At 39.5% G+C, this 27,750-nt stretch overlaps 1 protein-coding gene across 1 annotated transcript in view; it reads left to right on the forward strand.

Moving 5' to 3' along the window:
• The first annotated feature begins 968 nt into the window (after positions 1-968).
• The window catches only part of TOX3 (TOX high mobility group box family member 3), a 142,448-nt gene continuing 115,666 nt past the window's right edge, over positions 969-27,750 (forward strand). The window contains exon 1 of the mRNA XM_088471948.1: positions 969-1,806. Coding sequence (XP_088328074.1) covers positions 1,708-1,806 — 99 coding nt within the window. The 5' untranslated portion in view covers positions 969-1,707. The remainder of the gene's footprint in view (positions 1,807-27,750) is intronic.

Consider the following 27,750-nt stretch of genomic DNA (forward strand, 5'->3'; position numbering starts at 1 on the left):
ACTGGAAATGTGTTTAATAATTCTGTAGGAACAAAAACAGGCCCAAATTATGTGATTTCAGCCGTTTTTATGATTTTTTTAGATCCAAAACACGAAGGAGATACAGATCCAAAACCAAAACTCTGCGGTTGGCACAGATCTCTAATTGCAGTGCACCTCTGCAGCATGGATGTTAGATACATCCATCCTTAAATGGCTTATTTGACAAAGCTATGGTCATTCCATCATAATATACAACTCCTATAGAATATAGTGTTGCTAGTAAATTCTTTAGGATCAGACATATTTAAAGGAAAATATTTACTAGTGCATTCTACAAGCCAGGCTGCATGCAGAGTATGCAAATACTATAATACAGATAAATATAACCCAGTCACATCAGTAACAACAGTATTTGGAACTGTCCATACTGTAAAACAGCACATTACAGTATAAGCATAGAAAGCATGCTGCACTCATGTTCTGGCATTCTGTCAGTGCTATTAAACACTATGGCAGCTTGTTTCAATGTAATGTCTATAAAGTACACCATACAGTGTATTATAATTACAACTCACTGCATAACTTATATTGCCAGTACTTACTACTGTAACAAGTACTGCATCACTCACTGCCGGTACTGTAATGCAGGCAAGAGCTGTACAAAGGTAGTATAATGCAATGTAAATGTAAATAAAGCCCGTCTACTGTATACAACACATGATAGACAGTGCACAGCAATACAGTGCCCTTAGAGCACACAGTAGTACTGAAGGTATTATATCATCACCTAGTCAGTTTTCCTATCACACACTGCTTTATCAGTAGCAACACAGCATCCCTATGAGCACAGTGGGTGCCTCCTTCCATCAGTCTATACACACTGTGTACACAGTAGCAGCTGCGCTCAGTAGGAGTGGCACGGGGAGGGAGGGACCCGGCTCCTGCTTGTCATTGCCTATTACTTATTCATTTCTCCCAGGGAGCTCTGCCAGCAGCAGCTCCAGTCTCTCTACCACTTCAAACTCCACTCTCTAACCGTTGGCTGGAAAGACTTTTTTTTTTTGTTTTGTTCTTCAATAAGCCCCCACCCCTCCTCCTTTCTTTTAAACAGACAGAGAGGTCATTTAATACAAACTCATGTATCCATCTTTGCACAAATCCTTATTGGTGGAATAAAGTCCTCTGGATCTGTTTGGAGTTCACACTTTGTTTTGCATTATTTATAATTACCATTATTATTATTACTATATATTTTTTCCCTCTGTTATGGTTTGACAGTGATCTCTGCTTTGGGCTGTGTTTTTTTATGGTTGATTTGGTGCAGGGGGGGTTTGTCCCGCTTCTGATCAGCACCCTGCGCTTTCTTGTGCATGGGAGCTGCTGATCCCAATAACTAAAACGCGTGGCTCCTTTGTGTATAGCAGCTGCTGCTGATCAATGCATAGGCAAGTCCTGTGGTTTTAGCTCCTTGCAGCTTTCTTTTAAAATAAATAATAACAGCAGCCCTGCACCATCCTACAACAAGCTCCCAGACTTCTGTCTCCTGCATCCAGCCTGCTGTTCTGTGTTTTTGCCTTCCGGGAAGATCTGCTCTGTGCTCTTTAATCCCCCCTTGCTCCTTCCTGCAACTTGTATTTTATCTGCACCTGAGACTAAAGGAAGAATCTGAATGCTGACCTATTAGGACTGGGTGAAAACTGAAACTTGACAAGATCCCACTCAAACATGGATGTAAGGTTTTACCCAGCAGCTGCTGGCAATGCCCTGAGTGGCGAATCCCCAAATCTGGACTTTTCACAGTGTTTAGACTACTACAGTTACAAGGTGAATATTTCTGTGCTTTTGTTTATACATTGTTACTGTGTATCGTTCTGTTTTATGCTACTCGCCGCTGCTTGATTGTAAGTTGCAGGGACTCCTGTTATTCTAGGTGCTGTGCGTGCATACTGCATAGATTGTGAATGAAATGTCATTTTTGAAGATACAGTAACGTTGGTCGTCTGCTGGCTAAAAGACAAGCAATCAGCGTGATTATCTTAAATACATCCTGGTATCACTAATGTGTCATCAGACTTTTAATTAATGAATGGTTACTATTCGCCACATTACACTACACGTCTAATTACAAAATGCTGTGGATGTTTTGAACACCACATGCCCCAATTAATTGCAGTGTGTTAGGTCTTTGTGCTGTGAACTTTTCTGTGTTAAGGTTTTTTTTCTTACTAATATCCACCATGGTTAGTTGGATGCCTACATGAGATGTATCCTACTGTAGCTAAATCCTTTGTCATAATATAGCAGTGTTTTGACAACAGAATTATTTGATCTGAATGGATAGACACAGTGAGGAATGTTTGACTTGTACTGTGTGCATACTCGTGCCTCTGCCCCTTTTGTTAAGGGAATAAATTAATGGCTCATGTTCTATCCAGATTATAAACTGTTTATACTCATTGCTTAATCACTTTTCATAGCAAATGAAGAGGAGAGAATTCAAACCACATTCTTTCAGAGGAGATTAATGTATCTTTTAGGGATGGATGATTCATCAATGGACAAATACAATTGCAAATCTGTTTGTAAACACCACTTATAAATTTATATTGCTCTATTTTTTAAACTACAGTGTGTTTCCCCACTGATATTATGTACAAATTTTCTTTTATCCTATACAAGTTTGCATCCTGGAAAGTTGCAACATGAAGTATACTATTAATGATGAGGCTGTGTAAATTCAAAAGTACAATGTGAAAAATAAAAAAATAATAATGTCAGTTATTTGGGTCTCAAACCTATTTTGCTGTTTTGATAGCCTTTGAAAAGTTTTTGCCCGCAATGTCATCTATTTTCCATCTAACATCGCACCACTGAGGTGCCATTTACATGGTGACTTGGTGTAGTTGCGGACTAATCACAAGTAAAAGTCTTTGGCATTTTGAATGCACCCCAGCCCCTGGGGATTTCATACATTTATAATAAATTTAAAAAAAATTTATTGAATCCCATGTTTAAAAGTAATTCTATTGAGAAAATCGCATTGTTGCAGAGGTTGTATCTCTCCCACCAAAGTGCAACAAAGAAGGACATTTACATTGGGAATGGCTGCATACATGCCAATGTGAATACTGTACTTGTCCTGACTTTACAGCTACAATAGACCCTAAGGTGAACTACACCAATCAGGTTCTTCTGCTTAATTAATGTTTTACAGAGTTCTTGGTTAATATAAACACTGCAAGTAGCTCTAAATCATTTTTGTCACCACCGATTAACACCTTTCTATTACCATCCATGACAGTGTCTTTAATATATAATGACATAAGAATCACTTAAGTATACAACAGTAGAACATAATGTTTATATATTTCTAATCAATGATTGATATTTTGTTCAGTAGAAGTTATAAAATTCTTCAACATCCAAAAAACCTGTTGTTGTATGAAATCATTCTGTTTACAACTACTTGAAAAATGTATTCAGAAATGAATAGTAACCTGTTACATTTTACCAAAAGTTAATAGATTGAATTTAACAATATAACTCCTAAAAAGTTTGAGCAACTCTTAAATTTAAGCAACAGTAGCATTTGTCCACCTGCAGCATAAGTATCAATTATTCCTAACCAAGTAATGGTTTTAGTTAACACAGGGCATATGTATCAAAGCTTGATGTGAGATAAAATTGTGAAATATATATCACCAACCAATTGGCTCCAAACGATCATTTCTTAAACACAGCCTGCAAAATGTAAGTTAGAAGCTGATTGGTGATATATATCTCACATCAAGCTTTGATACATATGCCCTATAGGGGCAGATGCACTAAGGTTTGTAGAGTGATAAAGTGGAGAGCTACCAACCAATCAGTTAAACCATTTTTATATTATTTGACAGATTAAAAATAAAAAGCAAAAAATATGGTCTTTCCTCTAAGAAATGTAGCTAGAGTAATTATTTTGCATGATACAGTCTTGATAATAGTCACAATCCAATTATTATGGCGGCTGATTTTTAATGGGCATGTTCACAGGTTACTTATGCTCTAAGTCAGGGGCTCCCAGTCACGGTCCTCAAGACATATGAACAGTCCAGGTTTAAGCATAGCCATACTTGAGCACAGGTGTCTTACTTAGTTATTTTGATTTAACAATCTGTGCTCAAGCATGGATATCACTAAAACCTGGACTGTTAGTGTGCCTTGAGGACCGAGGTTGAGAAACACTGCTCTAAGTCACAGGTTCTCAAACTCAGTCCTCAGGACCCCAAACAGTGCATGTTTTCCAAGTCTCCTCACAGAATCACAAGTGAGATAATTGGCTCCACCTGTGGATCTTTTAAAATGTGCCAGTGAGTAATGAATACACCTGTGCACCTGCTGGGTGACCTAGAAAACGTGACCTGTGTGGGGTCCTGAGGACTGAGTTTGAGAACCACTGCTCTTAAGTATTCAAATGATGCTGATTAACTGCTTACAATATAAAATGGACACGTTAAGTGTGCTAAATATGTGTGTGTGTGTATATATAATTTTTTTTTGTCAACTTCCCGATTTCATGTAAAGTGCAATTAAATGTTCCACCAACTCAAATAATGAAAGCACATATAATTTACACTTTAAAGCAACAGGATTATCTCTCTGTTCACTAGACACGTGAGTTGTTAGCCACACACGGCACAGTATAGGTCATCTTCCCACTATGACCAGCTTAAGATACATCTATTCATATATGTGATGCATACCAAGGTCTGTCGCTCAAATGTCTTGCACCTTGGAAAGTAATGACTAGTTGTGACATTCAGATGAAAGTGAAAAGTATATAACCAACATTTTTGGTCAATTATATTATTCTAAACTTCAACCCATAATGCACAAAATGTTAAACTTGTAAACATCACAGTTTTTAAAGCGGAGATTATTTATTGACCCAAGTCAATGACTTATAATGAGAGCATGACTTCTATCAAAATATAGCAGTGAAGCATGGATAAGTAGATATTTTCTGGTATTGTAGTAAAGGTAATGTTTAATTTGTTCTCTTCTGCTGGATAAAAAATTATTTTTTTTCCCTTTTTAAAGTCTATTACGAGAATAGAAGTAGACATAGATATGTAGAAGGCTTACATATATAGATATCTTATTGAATGTTAACCTGCGTTGAACCATGAAATAATTTTAATTTGAAATTTGTTGTTATAAAAAAAGTAATATTATGGAAACGTGATTTTATTTTTGATGGAACTCCCATTAAAGACCAGAATAATTGTGGAACTAACACAATCCTTTTATCATGGACCATTCTTGTTGGTGAAGCTTTCTTCACACACAAACTGTACCCAAAACACCTGTGGAGTGATAACATGCCCAAAGTAAATGGCAGCTATGGCTCTGTGGATGGCTTTCATATAGCATTAGGACCAGCGGTGCAATTACATTTAATTGAACTTGTATTGAGTTGAGGTATTCAAAGAGAATTTCATCTCTGAACACTCCCCCTGCATCATGTGGGTAAAACATGGACATAGTTAAACAAATCACTTCTTTTGGAGAATTAATGTAACTTTTAATAAGAAATCCAAACCTGTATCTATATCTAATTTGTAATTAAAAAAACCTTAAATCCTGAATGATGTAGTTTTCAATATTTTGGATAGAAAGCTCTGTTAATTATGTGCCTTTCAGCATAAGCACTTGTAATGAAATAATTGTTTCTCTATTATTGGGTCCATAATGTGAAAGTTTCACTATTCCAATAATGTTAATTCTTCATACTTCAGTTGAACTAGTCCATCTTACTAGATGATTTCACCTGGGTCACATGCTTGGCCAGACATGTACAGTTGGGGTAATCTATCTAGCAAGACAAAGTTAACCGACAGCAGTATTCACCAGGCAGTGAGCTCTAGAGAACAGAGAGGTGTTTTTTGTCCGTGTATTTCTGAATCAGTGGACATCACAATGACTGCATGGCCAACAGCCAAAAGCAGTTTTTCCCAAAACCAGTTCTCATGTACCCACAATAGTTATTTTTTTAAGTTTTATCTGTGTTAGCAGGTAAGTAGACTAATACCCCTTTTACACCGGAGCTAAAACCCGGGTTTTTGAAGGGTTAACCCGGGCAGCTCCCTGGTGTAAAAGGGCAGAGGGTTGGATCACCGGGTCGAGTGACCCGGCAATCCAACCCAGGCAACTAGCAGGGTTTAACACGGGCGTAGCCCGTGAAACCCTGCTATGGGAACAGCGCACTCCAGGTCACGATGACCTGGAGTGCGCTGCTAGCCGGCTGATTGGTCCGGCTTCAGTGGCGCTTGGAGATGACGTCATCTCCAAGCGTCCACTTTCTCTCCGCAAAAGCCAGGTCTATGCAGACCCGACTGCGGTGTGAGCGGCGCTGACTCGGGAATATCCCGAGTCAGCTCCGGCAAAATTCCGGGTCTGATCCGGATAGGAACTTTGTTCCAACTCCGGGTCAGACCCGGAATTTAGGTGGAAAAGGGGTATTAGGATATGCATTAAACCTTCCAAGAGAACATGTGTAGGTTTGTCCATAGGAACCAATCAGCGTCTACATATCATTGTCTAGTACAATCTGCAAAATGATCTGTAGAAACTAATTGGTTGTTATGGACAACCTCTTTAGAAGGTTTGATACTGTATTTGTGTCATTTGTGCATGATTAAAGAAATCCTGAAAACATGAACTGTTGAGGATTTGTCAGGACAGTGTCTGAGAAACACTAGTCGAGAAGGCCAAATTGTCATAAGACCCACCCATCCATTCTTTTTACCATATACTCTAATGTAGTTAAACACCATGAAAAATTATATTAGAAATAATAATAATTCGCTGTTAAAATTATTTGCTTTTTCAAATGGCTTGTGAGGTTGATGGCTAAACTAAAAGGTCAAACTTCCATCAGGGAAATGTAGGTAGAAAACTAACAGTTCTGATACTTTATGGTCAGGTTGAGTTAGATAAAGAAAAATACAATTGGAAAGCTATTTGTCCCCGTAAAAGTAATATTTATTTATTAACAGTTTCTTATATATCGCAGCATATTCCATTGTGATTTACAATTGTAAACATTAATAGAACAAAACTGGGTAATAACAGAAAGATATATAGGTAGGAAGTCCCTGCTCGCAAGCTTACAATCTATAGATCAACATGTTCCTTTTATCCTAACTGGATCTCCAATCCATACAAATAACATGTGATATTCCTGATTTGTAGAATAATTGTGTAGCTAGTTGCTGTACTGATCAAAGCTTAATAGGCTATTGTCAGAGTTGTGAACAACAACCACACATCAGGCAACAGGTTGATCACAAATCCAACAACTGTCATGAAAACCCATGGGCTATCCTGGAGACAAAAACCAGACTTAATTGTACAGAGAAACATTTCCTGGTTTGATAAATTGTAAAATCTGACATTTGGCAAATGTTACCTCTGGTGTTTATACACTGTTTCTAAAACAGAGCAGGTTTTAAATGCAGTGATATGTTTGGTGTGCAGAAGATCAGTAGACTGTTCTCCAATAAAATAGAACTTTTTGTGTAACGAACTGTAAACCATCTATTTTGCAAATTTAGATTTAAACTGGATGATAACATAATAAAGTACTAAATGCTGACATTTCATTAAAGCTATATTTACTGTTTGCATCAGTTATGGACCCTATATTCTGCTCTATGCAATCATGTTTTTGCAAAACAAATATTTTGAAATAGATGAAATTTTTTGAAAGATCATCAATGCTGAATACTCACCAATTGACTCGTTACTTTAGAATGCCGCTATATTTTCATTAAAAGACAAATTCAGCCACTGAAATGTCCCCACTAAGAGTGCCCCTGCCCATCTCTCTCTATAGTGGAATGGTGGGTTTCCTTCACGTGGTATTCACCTTGAAGCCACTGCTACATAACACACAAAGGGAGATGTATCAAACCTTCAAAACAGATAGTGTCACAATTGCCCAAAGCAACCAATCAGTTTCTAACTGTCAGTTAACTTTTACAGTCTATAAAATGACACAAACTGGTTGGTTACTGTAGGCAACTTCTCCACTTTACTTCTCTCATACTGTAGGTTTGATATATCTTCCCTCCAGAGAGAGAGACCATCCAGGTACAAAGAATCTTTGGACTATAGAAAGTGCATTCAAACCTAGGTTGAATTAATATTTATTGTAAATTGCAATTCATGGGGCAACTGCTGCAGCTATCCAATCTGCAACTTCCTGTCCTTAAAAAAAATAAATAAAAAAAAATAAAGTGTGTGTATATATTCATTCAGTTCTTTGCTTCTGTAGAATGGAGCTTGCTGAGAGCTACAACGCAGAATAGTTAAGTCATAATACACCATGGTCAATTCCAATATTCACTATAAATAAAAGTTATATTTAATAATTTAATTTTTTAATTAATATATGTAAAGGGAAATGTATTGCTCCTGTGGTAAATTGCATGGCTCCCAGGAGCTTTTTATGTGCTTCTATGTTACTGGGGTTGCAGTCATGGCCCATTGTGGATACCAGTGCCTGCCGCCTTACATGCTGCTTCAGGGTGTGACTGTCGGACCCTTGCCCAAAGACAGGCCCTGCCCCGGTTATGCTCTACCTGCTCCATCCCAACTCCAAATCCTTGGTAAATTGTTCTGAAATGGGATTTAATCTAGGTCACAAATAATTTTCACAATTCATTGTTGTAACCTTTTACCAAATGTTATAATTTTCATACGCATGCACACTAGCATTACTACAGACAATTCTGACTATGGGGTCTATTTACTAAGCAGTGTTAGGAGACAGAGTGAAAATTGATAAGGTGCTAGCCAATCAGCTCCCAACTGCCATCTCACAGGCTGTGTTTGACAATTGACAGTTAGGAGTTGCTTGGCTGGTACCTTATCACTTTTCACTCTGTCTCCTAACACTGCTTAGTAAATAGACCCCTATATATATTACAAAGTTCTACTATCTGCAATAAAGTTTACATGATAAAGAGAATATTAAAGAGCTAGATGTGCTAAGCCATGGAAAGAGATAAAATGGAGAGAGAAAAGTATCAACCAATAGAGAAAAAAGTATCAACCAATCAACTTCAAACTGTCATTTTTCAAACACAACCTGTAAAATGTCAGGAGCTGATTGGGTGTTACTGTATGCCTCTCCACTTTATCTTTCAGTTATTATGGGTGCCTAAAGGACCACTAAATTAAAAAATAACATTTTCATACATGAATCATAAAAATAAAATCTGTTCATAGATAACCTGACTTTCCACTACAGATCTATAGAATATTTAAGAATCCCCACTCAATTTTTGATTGCTAAAGCCCCACCTACATCTTTAGGACTTTAGAATAGTTTCTAACTTTATAATCTCTTCTTTATGATGTGTATAAGAACAGTCAATTGAGATGCTGAGACCCCACCAGATCTTCTCTTGTCTATGATTTTATAACATTGATCACACTCTCATTTAATTGACATTCATATTAGAGTGATTTTGAGGTAACTTTGTGGTGCAGATTCCAAATACGACATCAATTTTGCTAGATTAGCTTTAATGTTTGAGCTATATGGATGAGAAACAAGAAAAACGCAATAGACAACTGACTGCTGGTTGAGTGGCCGATCACTCGTATACGGAGGGGGAATATTTTGGAATGAATGCAAAGTGAACCCCAAAAATATTTGCGATTCTCACCTTCTAGAATGTTCTGATAGCCATAATCCGTGCATAGAGGAATCTAAGTTCCCTACTACTTGAGGGGTTTCATTATGTCTACAATTAGAACCAATTCAAAATCACTACTTTCATTTTTCAGCAACCCCAACATACACTAAATTCGTTGAAATATCCTAGGCAACAAATCCGTTTTTGTGTGATCTAACTACAGAGTGCACATGTGTAGTATAATTTGGCAAATACTCTCTACCTGCTCAGCTACATAGTCACACTGCCTGCCACCCCTCCAGCATGGTAACTTGCTCCAGGGGGATGAAATTTCAGACATATTTTTCAGTTTGGTCAAACACAACCTTTAATAAAAAGTATAATAATGGGAAATGCTGGCTCAGCAAGTGTGTGAAGCACTCCTGATGGAATATTGGTAGCCAATCAACAGCTGATGCCATAGTTCTAGGTCACCGCATTCCCAGTTTCTCATGAGAGAGGATTCATATGTATTAAAAATATATTCACATAAAGGTCAGACAATACTACATATGGCTGTTTTCAGAGCAGCTGAGAGCCACTGGTTTTTATAAGCTTATTTTGTAATTCATGCTATGCTGGGAAATCTATTTAAATCTGCTCTTTATTTCCTTTTGGGGAGGAGGGGCACATTCATGCTTTCCTCTTAATATATGTCACCTCTCATGTCCCTTTTTAGTTTTGGCATGGTTTTTTTTTGTCTGTCTTTAAGGTGTGATATGACATGTTGACATGCATTATGCCAACACCATAATGTCGACATGGTCTGAATTCTGACATCTCACATGCCAACTTTCACATGTCAACACTGCTATTTTAGTCTAATTTTAACAGCAGTCTAACCCTTATTTCAAAGTGTCAACATTGTGAGTGTTGACATGGTAATATCCACTTTGAGCTTGTCGACATTCTAGTGCCCACATTCTGAATGTCGACCTTCTGACTCCATCCCACTTAAAAAGGAATAACCATGCCTAGTTCATGTTGAACTATACCATACAGTTGCCACGCCCTCACCATTTTACTCACTTCTTGGAGAAGATGGAGCCACCGGCACTGTACTTTGGTCACAAGCAAATATTAGCTGAAGTAAATGACAGTTGGCTGTTGGAGCTCAAGTCAAAGCAACTAGGGCCCAATGATAGCACCGTTGCTGCACAAGTTGAGTAAATGGAAGGATTCACTTGGCTGTTAAGGATGCTCACCAGGAACGGAACAGGCATTGAAAGATTATATAGCAAAATATACAGTCAGGTCCATAAATATTGGGACATTGACAGAATTTTCATTTTTTGTCCTCTATTCACCACCACAATGGCTTGGAAATGAAACAAACAAGATGTGATTTAACTGCAGACTTTCAAATTTAATTTGAGGGTAATTACATCCAAATCAGGTGAACGGTGTAGGAATTACAACGGTTTCTATATGTGCCTCCCACTTTTTAAGGGGCCAAAAGTAATGGGACAAACTAAACAATCCTAAATCTAACTTTCACTTTTTAATACTTTGTTGCTAATCCTTTGCAGGCATTTACAGCCTGAAGTCTGGAACGCATAGACATCACCAGATGCTGGGTTTCATCCCTGGTGATGCTCTGCCAGGCCTCTACTGCAAATATCTGCTTGTTCTTGGGGCATTTTCCCTTTAGTTTTGTCTTCATCAAGTGAAATGCATGCTCAATCGGATTCAGGTCAGGGGATTGACTTTGCCATTGCATAACATTCCACTTTTTAGCCTTAAAAAACTCTATGGTTGCTTTTGCAGTATGCTTTGGGTCATTGTCCATCTGCACTGTGAAGCGCTGTCCAATGAGTTCTAAAGCATTTGACTGAATATGAGCATATAATATTGCCCGAAACACTTCAGAATTCATTCTGCTGCTTTTGTCAGCAGTCACATCATCAATAAATACAAGGGAACCAGTTTCATTGGCAGCCATACATGCCCACGCCAAGACACTACCACCACCATGCTTCACTGATGAGGTGGCATGTTTTGGATCATGAGCAGTTCCTTTCCTTCTCCATACTCTTCTCTTCCCATCACTCTGGTACAAGTTGATCTTTGTCTCATCTGTCAATAGGATGTTGTTCCAGAACTGTAATGGCTTTTTTAGATGTTGTTTGGCAAACTCTAATCTGGTCTTCCTGTTTTTGTTGCTCACCAATGGTTTGGATCTTGTGGTGAACCCTCTATATTCACTCTTGTGAAGTCTTCTCTTGATTGTTGACTTTGACACATATACACCTACCTCCTGGAGAGTGTTCTTGATTTGGCCAACTGTTGTGAAGGGGTTTTTCTTCACCAGGGAAATAATTCTTCTGTCATCCACCACAGTTGTTTTCCGTGGTCTTCCGGGTCTTTTGGTGTTGCTGAGCTCTCCGGTGCGTTCTTTCTTTTTAAGAGTGTTCCAAACAGTTGATTTGGCCACACCTAATGTTTTTGCTATCTCTCTGATGGGTTTGTTTTGATTTTTCAGCCTAATGATGGCTTGCTTCACTGATAGTGACAGGTCTTTGGATCTCATATTGAGAGTTGACAGCAACTGATTCCAAATGCAAATGTCACACCTAGAATCAACTCCAGACCTTTTACCTGCTTAATTGATAATGAAATAACGAGGGAATAGCCCACACCTGTCCATGAAATAGCTATTGAGTTGATAGTCCCATTACTTTTGGCCCCTTAAAAAGTGGGAGGCACATATAGAAACTGTTGTAATTCCTACACCGTTCACCCGATTTGGATGTAATTACTCTCAAATTAAATCTGAAAGTCTGCAGTTAAAGCACATCTTGTTTGTTTCATTTCAAAACCATTGTGGTAGTGAATAGAGGCCAAAATCTGAACATTCTGTCAATGTGCCAAAATTTATGGACCTGACTGTAGGTAAGGACCCAGCAATGTAACTGTAGATTCCCAGGCACCATGTGATGCTCTCAAAATAGCATATCGGTGGTCTCTTCTATGTATAGTTCAGAGCATGTCCTGGACCAGGAGTGCTCCTCTTGGCTCTTTTGAGAATAGACAGAGTAGCTCTGGAGGTGTAAGGTGATACTAATATCCCTTTTCCACTAGCTCAAATACCTGGGTTATTGCACGTGAGCACGCATCACCCTGGGATTTTGTTAAGTGGAAACGGCTCCACCCAGGTCTAGGCACCCAGGAAGCCAACCCTGCTACAGGCACGGCTTTTCCCAGAATGGTCCTGGGTAAGCCTCGGTGTAAACGGGTAACCCGGGAACCAATTAACAGCACGGAGAGAGACGCATTCTGGTGCAAGGAGATTATATCTCCAAGCGCCGGCACTGCACCCATGTGCAGTGTGAATGGCACAGATCCGGGAATAACCTGGGTTGGCGCCCCAGTGGAAAAGGGATCTGTCCCAGGTCTGAGCCAGTTTGGAACTTAAGTGGAAAAGCGGTGTAAGATATTTTCTGTAGCTCGCATTGTCTGGTTCTCATTTTTCGATAAGGGCAGATGAATGCAATCAATTAAATCCTTACTCTTAACTTTGGTACTCTTCATTTAAGCATTTGGAAAAAAGTTGCATGGACATCTGTATACTATTAGATGTTGTGCAGACTGAAATTACCTTTTAACTTCCCTTTTGGCCGTTGTTCCAACATTGCAGATTTATGGAACAATACTCCCATTTTGCAGTAAATCCATGATTAGCACTCCTGCATTTTGCATTTTTGAACAACTCAACAAAGCTGACAGTATGTATATTAGACTGTGTATTGATGGAGAAGGTGACATGACAGTGTATTACTTTCTTACATATGCAGTGTGCAATCATAAGATTGTTGTATCCTGCTTTAATAGAAAATGGATTTTCAACTGGCTAGTGAGGAATATAATGAGGACTGAGAGAAATCTTCCTTAGGCTGCTGTTTGAAATGCTGACCTTGACTGTAGCAGCTGTAGTAATTATTAGGCTGAAGAGCTGACTCATCAGTTTGGTGGTAGTAGCATAATGGTGACACTGTGCTAATCAAACCACTATTTGTAGTATCTTGACATTTTATATTTATTCATCTTTTCATGTTCTAATTTATATCCACAGTTCTATATTTATTTTCTCATAGATGATGTAAATGGGAACAAAGAAATGTGTCTGGTACAACTGGAGTGTTGGGTCTGGGAAACGAGGTGGTGATGAATAAATAAGATGAGAATAGTTGTGTAGAATTTTGCGCTTTATACATTTTGTGGCAAAACAATTCTTTTTATGCAAAGATCCAAGATTTGTTACTGAATTTTGCCAAGTAATAGAACAAGGACACATTTCACCAGACAAACTTACAAAATTCTGCAGCTGAATGAGTGATGAGGTGAATGTGCTGTTGTACAGTTCTGAATATTTTGGTTCTACTGTACTTAATACACGTTTTACACAAAACTTTTATCAAGTATCATATCAAGTTTAAATCAATGCAGGTATATCATTGTTTATTATTTTCCATACTGAATTGGTGAAGTGAACATGCACAAAAAAAGTATATACTGTATAAAAAAAGTATGACTACAAGATATATGCAGTAGATAAGTGTTTAAAATTAATTGAGTATTAAAATGATTTATGTTACATTAATTTACAGTACTTGCAAGGCCAAAATAACATGATTCCATGGCCACACCCTCTGCACTGCCCCCACTGCCACGCTTGGCCGACCTGGCTACCCCCTCCCGGCTGGCTGCCAAAATGTCGGCAAGCATGAGTTACACTGCCTCAATGTGCGGCTACAATGTGAAAAACACCATAAAGTGTGACTGTACAAAATTCGCTCTCTGTGGTGAGGAGTATAACTCACACCATGCATCTGGTGCCATATTGTGCAAAAACACTAGGTGAATGATGACACATCTGTATGTAAAGGTTATTGCAAAGAGTTCAATGGTTGTAATGTAATCTGTAATCAAAGATATCCCATAATTCTGTGTTAAAAATTTTCACTCAGTGTAACATTTAGGAATATCATCATATCAATATGCAAAATGTACAAAAAAGTTGAAATTATTTCACGTTACATTGAGAATTCATGTTGTTTAGTAATAATAATAAATAATGTAAACAACATAATATCCCTCGTATCATGGAAAGTGAAAGTTTTCAAACTGCTAAATAGTCATGATGAAATATTAATTACTAAATGAAATATCTTTGCAGAGAGAGTTTTCTCTTTTGTGGTATTGGTAAATGTATCATTAGTCAATGGGCCCAATTCAGAGCTTCTCACAAGCGGCCTGATGTTAATTAACTGCGCATGCGCTGCGTCCGGCATGCGCGAGCCCCGCTGAGCAACTGAAGTTCAGTCGCTATGGGGCTCGCAACAAGACGGGGCGGCTGTCGATGGTGATTGACAGCTCGCCCCATTTTGTGGGCGAGTGGGGGGGGGTGGTTGCACAGACGCAGGCTTTCCCTTTGGAATGCCTGGCGTTTGTAGGGCGGACTAACTGACAACACTACTGATGTCAGTAGTGGAATTCCTGATCTATTAGAGCAGGTAGTCCACTCAGCCTTACGGCAGCTAGTCCCTACCCCAGGGTCTCGTCGCATGGCCGATGGTCACGATTATCGCGCCAGTCTCCTGGCCGCTCGCACAAGCTGTGGGTGGTCTCCCACAGCTTTGCGAGCGGCTTGAGAAATAAATAAAAATAAAAAACATACGCCCACATTCCCTGCGAGTGGCTGCCAGCTCGAGCGGCTCTGAGTCAGGGAAATGTCTTTTGCTTAGTATTATGAATCAAGCACTCGGCCATTCTTTATGCGAATGTCACCTCAGGGTGGCACTATTCTATTGATTGTATGTATGTATGGTATGTTTCAGCTGACCTTAACTTTTATCACTGCATGACAATATGTAGCAGAATTTTTCTATGGGGATAAATGATGCACACATGTAAAAGATAGCAGAGCAAATATATAAGATTATACAGTCTGGTGCATAAATATTGGGACATTGACAGAATTTTCATATTTCGGCCTCTCTTGACTACCAGAATGGCTTTGAAATGAAACAAACAAGATGTGCTTTAACTGCAAACTTTCAGGTTTAATTCGAGGGTAATTACATCCAAATCAGGTGAACGGTGTAGGAATTACAACGGCTTCTATATGTGCCTCCCACTTTTTAAGGGGCCAAAAGTAATGGGACAAACTAAACAATCCTAAATCTAACTTTCACTTTTTAATACTTTGTTGCAAATCCTTTGCAGGCAATTAAAGCCTGAAGTCTGGAATGCATAGACATCACCAGATGCTGGGTTTCATCCCTGGTAATGCTCTGCCAGGCCTCTACTGCAAATATCTTCAGTTCCTGCTTATTCTTGGGGCATTTTCTCTTCAGTTTTGTCTTCAAGTGAAGTGCATGCTCAACTGGATTCAGGTCAGGGGATTGACTTGGCCATTGCATAACATTCCTCTTTTTAGCCTTAAAAAGCTCTTTGGTTGCTTTTGCAGTATGCTTCGGGTCATTGTCCATCTGCACTGTGAAGCGCCGTCCAATGAGTTCTGAAGCATTTGACTGAATGTGAGCATACAATATTGCCCGAAACACTTCAGAATTAATTCTGCTGCTTTTGACAGCAGTCACATCATCAATAAATACAAGGGAACCAGTTCCATTGGCAGCCATACATGCCCACACCATGACACTACCATGCTTCACTGATGAGGTGGTATGTTTTGGATCATGAGCAGTTCCTTTCCTTCTCCATACTCTTCTCTTCCCATCACTCTGGTACAAGTTGATCTTGTCTCATCTGTCCATAGAATGTTGTTCCAGAACTGTAATGGCTTTTTTAGATGTTGTTTGGCAAACTAATCTGGTCTTCCTGTTTTTGTGGCTCGCCAATGGTTTACATCTTGTGGTGATGTCTCTCTATATTCACTCTTGTGAAGTATTCTCTTGATTGTTGACTTTGACACATATACATCTACCTCCTGGAGAGTGTTCTTGATTTGGCCAACTGTTGTGAAGGGGTTTTTCTTCACCAGGGAAATAATTCTTCTGTCATCCACCACAGTTGTTTTCCGTGGTCTTCCGGGTCTTTTGGTGTTGCTGAGCTCTCCGGTGCGTTCTTTCTTTTTAAGAGTGTTCCAAACAGTTGATTTGGCCACACCTAATGTTTTTGCTATCTCTCTGATGGGTTTGTTTTGATTTTTCAGCCTAATGATGGCTTGCTTCATTGAGAGTGACAGCTCTTTGGATCTCATATTGAGAGTCGACAGCAACTGATTCCAAATGCAAATGTCACACCTAGAATCAACTCCAGACCTTTTACCTGCTTAATTGATAATGAAATAACGAGGGAACAGCCCACACCTGTGCATGAAATAGCTTTTGAGTTGATAGTCCCATTACTTTTGGCCCCTTATAAAGTGGGAGGCACTTATAGAAACCGTTGTAATTCCTACACCGTTCACCTGATTTGGATGTAATTACCCTCAAATTAAATCTGAAAGTGTGCAGTTAAAGCACATCTTGTTTGTTTCATTTCAAAGCCATTGTGGTGGTGAATAGAGGCCAAAATATGAAAATTCTGTCAATGTCCCAATATTTATGCACCTGACTATATAAACATGGTGTTTCAGAATATGGTCTGTTGTTCCTCAACAGCTCTGGGAAGTTCTTTAAAAGGACATAGTGGACATTTTTTGCTGGTTTAGTATCTTAATTCTATAGCTTTACAAAATTGCTCTCCCAATCGAACAACCTATGAGGACTTAGCCAATTGTCATTGATAAACAATTCTAGATCTAGACAAATGTTGAGAAAACGCAAGTTGGTCCAAATTACAAATTTTTATGAGACGATAAGGCTAAGGATAATAATGTTATAATTGTGTTTTCCACATTTACTAAACTTATTATAACAGCAATTATTTTTTTAAATATTTTTTTTTTTAATAAAATTTAAATTAGAATATTTAAAATGTGTATATATGTCCGTGTATTTGTAAAATGTCTTTGTGAAGTGCTCTCTAGCCTTACTTTTACTATTATGCATGGACTATTTATTTCTAGCTGGTTCTGTGCTTTTCCTCTATGTCTTTATATGACCAGACAACATTGCTATATTCTGGGGCAATGAAAATAAACACAGAACTACTTCCTGGATAGAACTGTAGCAACACTATATGATGTGTCTACCCAGCAATGGAACGACGCAATGTAACAGTTCATCATGAGCGTTTTGCACACTGCACGATCCGGTGTATGACGGCATGATATATAGTTTCTTGCTACATGTGGCGGCATGCTATCATTCATCACATTGCCCTATCCATGCAGAACAGCAGATGAGACAATGTGATGAACGACAGATCGGGCCAGGGGCATATTTATAATGGGTGCAGGGTGTGCGGTGCACACGGGCCCCTGAGTCCATGGGGCCAGTACTGTACATCCTGCACCCATATATATATATATATATATATATATATATATATTTTCATACTTACCTCTCTGATGTCCCACTGAGTAGCGCTACAAAAACTGCCTGGAAAATGGCCGGTGCACAGTAGGAAATCACCAGGAATATGGCTGCCACGCCATTTTCCCTCTGATCTGCGCATGCGCAGTAGACTCCGGGAACACTCTAGTGCCCGGAGTCTACCGCTACTGTCAGTTCGCTGACTGCATCCAGGGAGAGAGAAGGGGGCCCCGGACGGCGAGTGAATGTGGACCCCCTCCTCTCTTAATACTCCCTGGATTGGGCGTACACACTGCACGATCCATACATATATCATTTTGATCCGTGACGAACCTAAATATCGTATGACAGATTATATAGTGTCTAACCAGGTTTAGAAGCATACTATGGCCCATGTTGTATGAACCATTAATGTACATAAATGCAGGTTCGTTGCACAGAAAACTTATGTGCCTGGTCACAAAAAGTTTTGGTCAAATTAATAGGTTCTCTTGGTTGCAGCTCATGTCAAAACATTATTGTAAATTAGCAAATTAAGCATAGTCTTACCAAGATTAGTAAAGTAAACTAGATTTTTTTTTTTGTAATTCAAATACAAAAGCATGTGAACTGTCACCCTTCCTTACAGTAGACAAGTGCAAGCTATACTAACGTGCAGTACCTCTCTGAGGTTTCAGACTTGTAAACCAATACTGGGTTATGTCATAAATATAAGCTTTGTACTAATGTTCACTTGCAAGACACTAAATGGAGTGCATCAGTTTCTGTTGTGCAGAAATAAACTTCATTCCAATATCCTTAGCAGTGCATTTCATTTAGGTGAAACCAATTCAAAGTATTACTTATGATCCATTTAGTTGACCTTGAGTGCACTGAAATAAGTCTGCATTCTTTTGTTAAGAAACATGTTGGCTTGCTTCTGTACAAAACTGCTAATCCAAAATGACATTTCATAGATTGGAAAAAAAATCCTCACTGTTGAAATAAAAGTTTAATGTATTTTCATTTTTCTTTTTCTACATTGGCTTATATAATCTTTTTTACATTTATTTTTTAATATATTTAAAAGAAACAATTGCATTTTTTATTTTTAAAAACAAAGGATGTCAAGAACACATTTTCTCAATTAATAAGCAGTATATGAAAAGCCTTCACACTAGTCCACCCACCGTCATGATGTTGGTCATCACAGTGCACCTTACAGACAGCATAGTGATCTCAGATAGCGCAGGAAGTAGAGAAGTCATTTTAGTTGGCCATCCAACAAGTTGGGTGTTTGGAACGAAAACCTGGTATGTATGAGAGCAAATGACAATCAGCCATTTTCTCCTACACACTTGAAAACTGACAAAAATAGGTGTTCAGAGAAATTGGTTACATAAACCGGATTTAACCAATTTGTCTAAACGACCATTTTGAAAAAAATTTCAGTGTTTGGGAGCAAATGGGCAATTGTCATATTTTCCTATACATTACCAGGTTTTCATTCAAAGCCAAAAACTAGTTGGATGGACAGATAATGCTAAAATGTATGGACACCTTTTAGAGGGAAGCAAGAGGAGGCAGTAGTTTTAAAAGTTCAGGGTAGCTGAGACTAAAGGCTTCAGAAATGCTACATTCTTAGCCATAGCCATCATATGTTCTCTCACAGCAGAAAGAATTGTACTGTAGCAGGTAGCATCACTTCTTGGTTGGGAAACCTTTATATTTAGGAATACTGATTTCAATAATTTGAGTGGGGGGGGTGCAATGGGGAAATTATGACATTCATGTAAACCATAGGTTTCCAAACTCCACCATTACAGTACAGGTTTTTAGGATATGCATGCTTCAGCATGTGTACCTTAATTAGTAGCTCAGGCAATTTGATATAACCATCTGGGAACCTCTGCTGTAGACAACAGATACCGTCACAGTCTCAGAAAGACGGTACCATGCATAGGTGGATAAGAGATAGATGTACTAAGCTGGAGAGAGAGATATGCAGATCTATGTACTATGCCTTGGAAAGAGATAAAGTACCAACCAATTATCTCTTAACTGTCATTTTTCAAACACAGCCTGTAAAATGGCAGTTAGGAGCTGATTGGTTGGTTCTCTCTCTCTCTCCACTTTATCCCTCTCCAAGTCTTATGCATACAATCTTTTAGGGGGAGATGTACTAAGTTAACTAAACAAAACAAAACTAGCATAAAATTTAATAAAAAATCAAAACACCAGAATGTGTTACAGAAATTTGTTTGTATAAGAACTGACTACTATGGGTGTATTACACATGTGTGATGTTTTCCATTTGTGTTCCTCACAGAAGGCACTCAATTACTGTATATAACCATATTACTGCAGTTATAAGAATCAGTAATCCATATGCTATCAACACACATACTGGTGTTATTGCGGAGAAGAACACAGCATTTACTTACAAAAATGGGGAACAGACTGTTAAGGTGGGTACACATTAGCCAAAGTGTACCCAGCGAGATATCTCTGGCGACGGGACTCATAGGCAAATGCAGGGGGGTTTATAGTTGCCTGGAAACCCCCTTCCCTAGCCCACACCATGATAACTACAATAAAAATGGCATATAATACTAAAGTTGCCTGTTTATAAGATCCCCCTCTGTGTCAAAAGTGAAATAATTAGCACTACCTGTTGATCTTTTAAAAAGTGTCAGCAAGTAATGAATATACAGTAGTTGTGCACCAACTAGGAGATCTGGAAAACATGCAATGTTAGGGGTATAGTGATATAGACCATCTATAGGATCAATTCTTAATGTATGATATTACAATATCCAGTATATAAGGAGACCAATCTGCACTTCTATTTCCAGGGCAATGCAAAGTTCTTTTTCAGCCACTCCCCCAGATTCCCGAACTTGCTCAAATGATCTGGAATGGAGCCCACATCTGGAATAAAGCATTTAGCTCAGGCAGGATGGTCCTACTGCCGCATATAATAGCATACTGTAATTGCTGGTCCTCTATACTGTATGTCAGAATTATTTCATATCTTTGTATGACGTGTATATATACTGTAGCTAGTTGACTATGCCCTCTTCATGGACTGGCCACACTTGCTTTAAAATCAAGCATTTGGAAACCCCTTTTTAGAAATCCTGCGTTTGCCACTGACTGGACCCGCCATGCAGCAAGTGCATACACACTTGCTGATGCTGGTCCGAAATTGGGGAGAGACCTGTCATGCTGCGTTCTGCTGCATGACATCATTAGCGACCTCCCCCATTGGCCCTGCATTAAGTTCGACGGGCAATGGCGCTAACGACCTGTGGGAGTGTGCATATCATAGGTACACACTAGACGACGTACCTGATATGTCTCTTAGATTAGCGGGATCGGATGTCTACTGTGTACCCACCTTAAGATTGCACAAATTTGCTCATTAAAGCAGAATGAACAATTATAATAAAATGCATATAATGTTTTAGATATTGCCTTCGTACAACCAGCATTACTCTCTCCATTTGCAATTTCTGTGCTGAGTACAAGTTTGTTTTACTTACAGTATCTTTTAGAATGCAATGGGCGAAGCTCACATTGGCATTTTAAAATTGTGAGGTGTGAAAAAACAAGCGTGTAAGAAATATTTTAAAAGTGCACTGAATGTATTAAATTAGCTAGTGAGTGGGGTGGTACTTTCTCACTGATAATGTGCCACGAGCAGTGGTTGGGGGCAGCTGTTTTGATGTGTAAGAGAAGTTTTTTGTGGACTTTTATTGAAACCCATTAACTGAAAAACTACGGTAAATCCTTATAACCAATCAGCAGGACTGGATTAAGGCCAGTGGAGGCCCTGGGGCAACTAAATTGTGGGGGCCCCCACCAAGCCACATGGAGCACCCCCCCCTGCCACACAGAGCCTACCTCCACCTCATGATTGCTTGCTTTCCGGCTCTGTGTTCTGAATGATGCAGCACAGTCTGCACTGAGCATACAGCACAGAGCGGCTCCTGAGGCTCGACATCAGTGATAAGCGTCATGGACATGATGTGTTACATGGCGCTAATGAGGGGACTTGGGAGCCGCTCTGACCTGTATGCAGCAGCGCTGACTACGCTGCTGCATCAAAACTTAGAGCTGCGGCAGCTTAGCTCTCATCCGGGAACAGGTGCTACTGGGCACCTGTTCTCGGCCAGGTCACAACGCCAGTACCAGTTTTTAAAACTTTATATTCCACTGAATTTCACCCTGTTCCCTTATATACTAAAATAGTAGTAAAATATGGTATATGTTTTGCAAGAAAATTTTAATTTAGACAGTTCATCAAGGGTATAAGGGGGTCAAACAGGGTACATGCCAATGTGTTTTTAATGTGGATAATTATTTTCTGACCAAAAATTGGTCATTCATTCTTATCCTTGTATATACAAAGCTACCTTCAATATATGCATGTGACACAGCAGATTGGAAATAACAGCCAGATGCTGCTCTATAACTTTATCTGTTCATTAGGAAGTTGTAAATTGTGATAGCGCTTAATGGGCCAACAAGAGATTATTTCACTGATATTATAGTGTGCACAAAGCTTTTAGCACCTCTCTGATCTACTTTTCTACATTCATGTTTTCTCATATTTATTATGCAGGTCCAGTAATGAATAGTCCATCAGAGGAGTTTATTGAATACATTTTATTCCTGATTTAACTGTTCTGCTGCTGGTGTTCTATGCCGCCACTCAGGGCCAGATTAAGGGGGGAGCGACAGGGGCGGTCGCCCCTGAGCCCCCACACACCAAGGGGTCTCCACTAGCAGCGGTGCGCTGTCTGCACCCGCCGCTAGTGTCCCCAACGCTAGTGTAGTGGAGACCGCAGTGAGCACAGTCCACACTACACAGTGACAAACACACAGCCGCCAGCGGCAGCTGTGTGTTTGTTACAGGCAGCAGCCGATGAGAGTCAGACTCTCATTGGCTGCCGCACAATGGAGGGAGCCGGCTGGAGCTCACTCATGAGCTCCGCCTTCTGGCTCCCCCCGCAGCGTGTGATGATGGGAGAGACATCATGATGCTGACATCTCTCTCATAGTGCAGGAGAAGAGAAGGGACTCTGACTGCGTCAGAAGTGGGGATTCAGGTAAGTTGTGATTTTTTAAATTTGTTTTTGAGTGTGTGTGTGTGTAAGGGCACTGCATAGGGGGGGCACTACAGGGTGCACTGCATATGGGGGGGCACTTCTGGGTGCACTGCATAGCCCCCCTATGCAGTGACCTCTGTAGCGCCTGCCTCCCATATGCAGTGCCCCCTGTAGCTACAGGGGCACTGCATAGGGGGGGCGCTACAGGACTCACTGCTTAGGGGGGCGCTACAGAGGGAACTGCATAGGGGGGTGCCACTACAGGGTGCACTGCAGAGGGGAGGGGCGCTGCAGAGGGTACCGCTTGGGGGGGGTGCTACAGGGGGGCTCTGGGGGGCCTACTACTGGGGGCACTGCATAGGGGGGACTACCACTGGGGGCACTATATAAAGGGCACTGCATAGGAGAGGACCACTACTGGGTCTGGGGGCATTATATAAGGGGCACTGCATAGGGGGACCACTACTGGGGGCACTGCATAGGGGGATCACTACTGGGGGCACTGCATAGGGGGGACTACTACTGGGGGCAATGCGCAGGGGGGACAACCACTGGGGGCACTATATAAAGGGCACTGCATAGGGAAGGACCACTACTGGGTCTGGGGGCACTATATAAGGGTCACTGCATAGGGGGACCACTACTGGGTCAGGGGCATTATATAAGGACCACTACTGGGGGCATTATATAAGGGGCACTGCATAGGGGGGACTACTACTGGGGGCAATGCATAGGGGGGACTACCACTGTGGGCATTATATAAGGGGCACTGTATAGGGGGACCCCTACTGGGGGCACTGAATAGGGGGGACCATTACTGGGGGCACTGCATAAGGGGCACTACTACAGTGGGCATTGCAAGAGGGGCATTACTACTGAGGTGAATACAAAGGTAAAAAAATTTTCCTAGGGTGACAAGAAATGGTGGCATATAGGGGCCCCCACAGACCTTAATTCGGCCCTGCCGCCACTCTACGCTATCTCCGTAACAAGCAAGACACAACTTGTGCTATGGCCACGTTAGTGGGCTGAAATGCGCATTTGATAGCCATAAGGGATAACTTGCAACGGTGTCCCAAAAGTAAGGTTGATGTTGGCTATCTTGTCAGACCAGTAAAAAATTGTCAGGGTTTGTGTTATATATGTCACCCAAGATATTTTCTTTGGTTAAGCAATACACTGGGGGACTTTCCTACTCCATCACCTATTCTGCAAGTTATCCTGTTGCATCATTTTTTAAAGCAGCAAGTCCACTTAGAAGTTGTTTTTTTCTTTAAATTGCAAGTTGCTTTTTAATCATACATCATATAAGCACTGATGCCCTCTATCCATCTAACTTTTTTTCATTGTTACTGTGGAGGGTAAAGAATTATGCTTGTCACAGGTTCATTGATCTCAGTATGTCATATGATGATAATTATGGGAGAGGGAGGGGCATATCACAGTGACAGAATGGAGCTCAGGTAGTGTTCCAAAGCCTCTCTGCTTATTATATTGTGCCGTGTCATGTTGCCAAGGTAGCCCATGACACCATGGACATGAAGAGTTATCAATCATAGTAGTCTGAAGGCACAAACCAATGGAAAAAGGTAATTATCTAGCTTCTTCTTAAAACAGCTTGATAATTACTAAGGCCTGACATAGTAATTTGCTTCTATATAACTATTTAGTATGAATAGCAGGGAAGTTGCAATTTATTATTGAGGCAATGAGCAATTCATGATCTAGTTCCACTCATTTCACGATTCTTGCAAAACATGTTACAAGTTAAGTTACATATATTGCCTTTAAGGTGACCAATGTTGCACCAATTAACTAAATGTGCTTTTATCTATAAAAAGAAAACAAGCAAATCTGACAGTGTTACCTGTTAATTTGTCATCTACATCTGTGGTACATCTTTTTGAATAAATCACTCCATAATGGTTTTAACTTTATCTGTATATTTAGTGACCCTTTAATTACAATTATCTTACCTTATCTAATGTATCTTTACTAAATTTTACTGGAGTTGCAGCTCACAAAGATTTAAATTCCTATTTATTTTAGCCACATACATCTGTTATGAGCTTCAATAATTAACACAATAGTCAATAATGCAGTACTTTTCACAGCCTTAAATCATTGCAACACTTGAATACTTTTTTTTGCTTTCAATAAAATTACGACCTACAGTACTGTGACTAGAAGTTAGAAATTAGACTCATTAAATCTAAAATAATGCATTTTATTCTTATGATATTAAATCTACCGTTGCCTGTTTAAAATGATATGTTTAAATTTAAGCATGAATTAACTGGACAGATGTAAATAGTTAAATATATTTTGGTTACATTATATGATTTTACTTGAATTCCCTGTGATACTGGACAAAAATATCAGCAGCTTATGAATGAATAATGAGAAACCTATAACTCAAGTACTATAACCTTTTCATCCTGAAAATATTTCAATACTGTATATCATCTTTATTTTCAATGTAGCACAGTGGTTAGCATTGCAGTTTCAACTATGGCACTATCTGGGTGAAGTTTGTATATTCTTACTGTGTTCACTCCATAGACATATTATTAGGTAAATTGGCGTCTTACAGAATTAACCCTAGTGCATAGTAGGGAATTTAAGATTGTAGCCTTCACTGGGTTAGATAATTAAATTGATGAACACAGTAAGGGGCAAATTCAATTAAGAGTGGTGCATACAGTACAAAGTGTTTGTAGCAGTTCCCGGGGCTATATAACTGCAGCCTGCGGTAAGCCTACAGACTGCACCCACTACGGATTTCTGTTGCACCCTCCTGAGGTGCAAACTGAAATCCGCTCTAAGTAGGGTTTTGTGTCCTTACCGCAGCCACCACATGGGCTTTAACCCATAGCTCTGATACTTAACCCAGAATCTATGGGTTAATGCACGTTAGCCACTGGTTTACCACGGGAGGAAATTAGCTTACTTTATAATTGAATAGTTCCAACTGTTAAAGCTTCAGGCTACTGTATTTGCACACGGTAAACACTGCAGCTAATTGAATCTGTGTCAGTTTGTTCCAAAATTCTCCTACAACAATTTGGAATTAAATTTATTAGGTCCACTATAGGTTACAAAAATTAAAACACAGGTTTTATTGTCCTAGTTGAACTGTACCCCTGTGACAAATTGACTCAAAAGATAAAAATGAGTAATGATCATATAGAAAAATGTTTTGCCTTAATGTAGTGTTCTGTAGATAAGGTAGATGAGACCTATAGGAATTCTGGAAAGTCACATGGTCTCCAAGATGGAGCAGGAAAGGACTAGTTGGAAGAGGAAATTACATCAGGATAGTCCACATAAAATAGTACACTATTCCATTTTACCACCATGACCTGGTGGTTAAATGGACTAGCACACCCCTAGTTACTATGTTTCTAGTACTGTTTAATTCAGTGGTAGTTGCTAATAACGCTTTCTGGCTAAAATCAAGTGTAGAAGCCCATGTACACTTTAAGGCTTAAAAGAGGCCCTCAGTAGGTAAAGGACCATCACTTTATTCTCATGGCAGAGGCTGGGGCATTTGAGAAAGTCAGGGGTCTTGAGCCCCTGCAGTAGCACCCTAGAGGTTCAAAGAATGTTACTGAGGTATCATGGGGCCTCCGTGATTAGTGATGTATGGTGCACATTTTCTCACCTTTAACTTCTTCTGCCCAGCTCCTCCTTGGCCTTATGGCTGGGCTGGAGAATTTTTATGCTAGCTCAGTCATAGGCTGGGGCCGTATCAACTCTGCTCACGTTTTCTCACTTTATTTATGGGCTCTGTATCCTCTAGAGTTTTGGAGGGTGGTATGGTGCTCTTTTGAGGTGGGCCTAATTTCCTGTTTGCAACCTTTTTGCAGTTTTTGTGTTTGAGCACCTGTTTTTGCACTTTGGACATGAGAGCACCTATCCCAGGCTTTCAAGTATAAGATAGTTGATAAGTGACTTAACACATTTCAGGTGCCACATGGGTAGTCCTCTACCCGTTAAGAGGGCTGTACATCCATAATCTTAGCAATAAGTAAAAACAATACATTTAATCAAAGAAGCAGACATCTGTTTGTAATAACATATTAACAGGCATTTTAAATAAGTGTTACAAGCTATAACAAATAAATCTGAGCCGGATGGAGCCACAATTGAAGGCTCATAGGGTCATGTTCGATGTCGGTTGCCCATCATTGGTTTAAAAAATAAAAGCAAAAGTGCATCTGCCATGGATTAAACCATTTTTTCAATGAAAAACTCTTTTTGTTTATCATTAATCCTCTTAATATACAAATCCATATCGAAACAATGGTGTTAATTCTCTTATTGTCACACTTGCTAACAGTGTAATATTTTCAGAAGAAAAAAAACATAAACTAATCAAAAGCAATTCATTTTTCTCTGCACATGAAAAATCAGGTGTTCACATGTGACAGCTGATAGAGTACAGAAATTTACTTTCAAAGCTTTAAATTAAATACAATTTAAAAAAAAATAAATGCATGACTC

This window comes from Taudactylus pleione, unplaced genomic scaffold (assembly GCF_031769625.1).
Source record: "Taudactylus pleione unplaced genomic scaffold, aTauple2 ptg000117l, whole genome shotgun sequence".
Lineage (NCBI taxonomy): Eukaryota > Metazoa > Chordata > Amphibia > Anura > Myobatrachidae > Taudactylus > Taudactylus pleione.